This window comes from Cystoisospora suis (assembly GCF_002600585.1).
Source record: "Cystoisospora suis strain Wien I chromosome Unknown contig_6458, whole genome shotgun sequence".
In the NCBI taxonomy this organism is placed as follows: Eukaryota; Apicomplexa; class Conoidasida; order Eucoccidiorida; family Sarcocystidae; genus Cystoisospora; species Cystoisospora suis.
The window spans coordinates 7,127-7,609 of record NW_027159246.1 but is presented as its reverse complement, the minus strand read 5'-3'; the positions used below and the strand labels follow the sequence as shown (position 1 = coordinate 7,609).

The 483-nt window shown below is 47.0% G+C and overlaps 1 protein-coding gene across 1 annotated transcript in view; it reads right to left on the bottom strand.

Moving 5' to 3' along the window:
• Positions 1 to 483, bottom strand: part of CSUI_009972 (condensin complex subunit 1) — a 20,583-nt gene that overhangs the window by 13,277 nt on the left and 6,823 nt on the right. Inside the window, exon 6 of the mRNA XM_068070079.1 lies at positions 48 to 419. Coding sequence (XP_067917942.1) covers positions 48 to 419 — 372 coding nt within the window. The remainder of the gene's footprint in view (positions 1 to 47; positions 420 to 483) is intronic.

The following is a 483-nucleotide window of genomic DNA, read 5'->3' as shown; positions in this document are numbered from 1 at the left end:
AATCTCCCACTCTCAACGTCCTCGTCCTCCTCGTCTAATAGCCCTACATGTCGATCTTCTTCTTCTTCCGTGTCCTCTTCAGATAAAGGTTCTCCACTATCCTCTGGTTCTTCTTCTTCATCTTGACCTAGATCAACAATTCTATGAGCTTTCAAGATCAAAATTCTTAGACATTCAGATAGTGCTTTTCGTATATGATAGGCATCGGCAGCAAACAGCTGGAGGAGTAACTCTTTCTCTCGGAGCCAGACTCGTGGTATGCGAGCCGCGAACTCTTCGAGAGCCCCCGACGCACACACAAAACTTCTCTTCTGAGCCGCGGTAGCTCTCTCGACACTTCCACAGAGAAGCAGCTGTTCTTTCAGCTGTTGGATCAGCTCTCGCAAGACACAACAAGGTAGACGACGATGGCGCAAGCCCTAGAAAACCAACAAAGAGAAGAAACGAAAGAAGAAGCTTGGAGAGAAGATAGAAAGAAAGAGA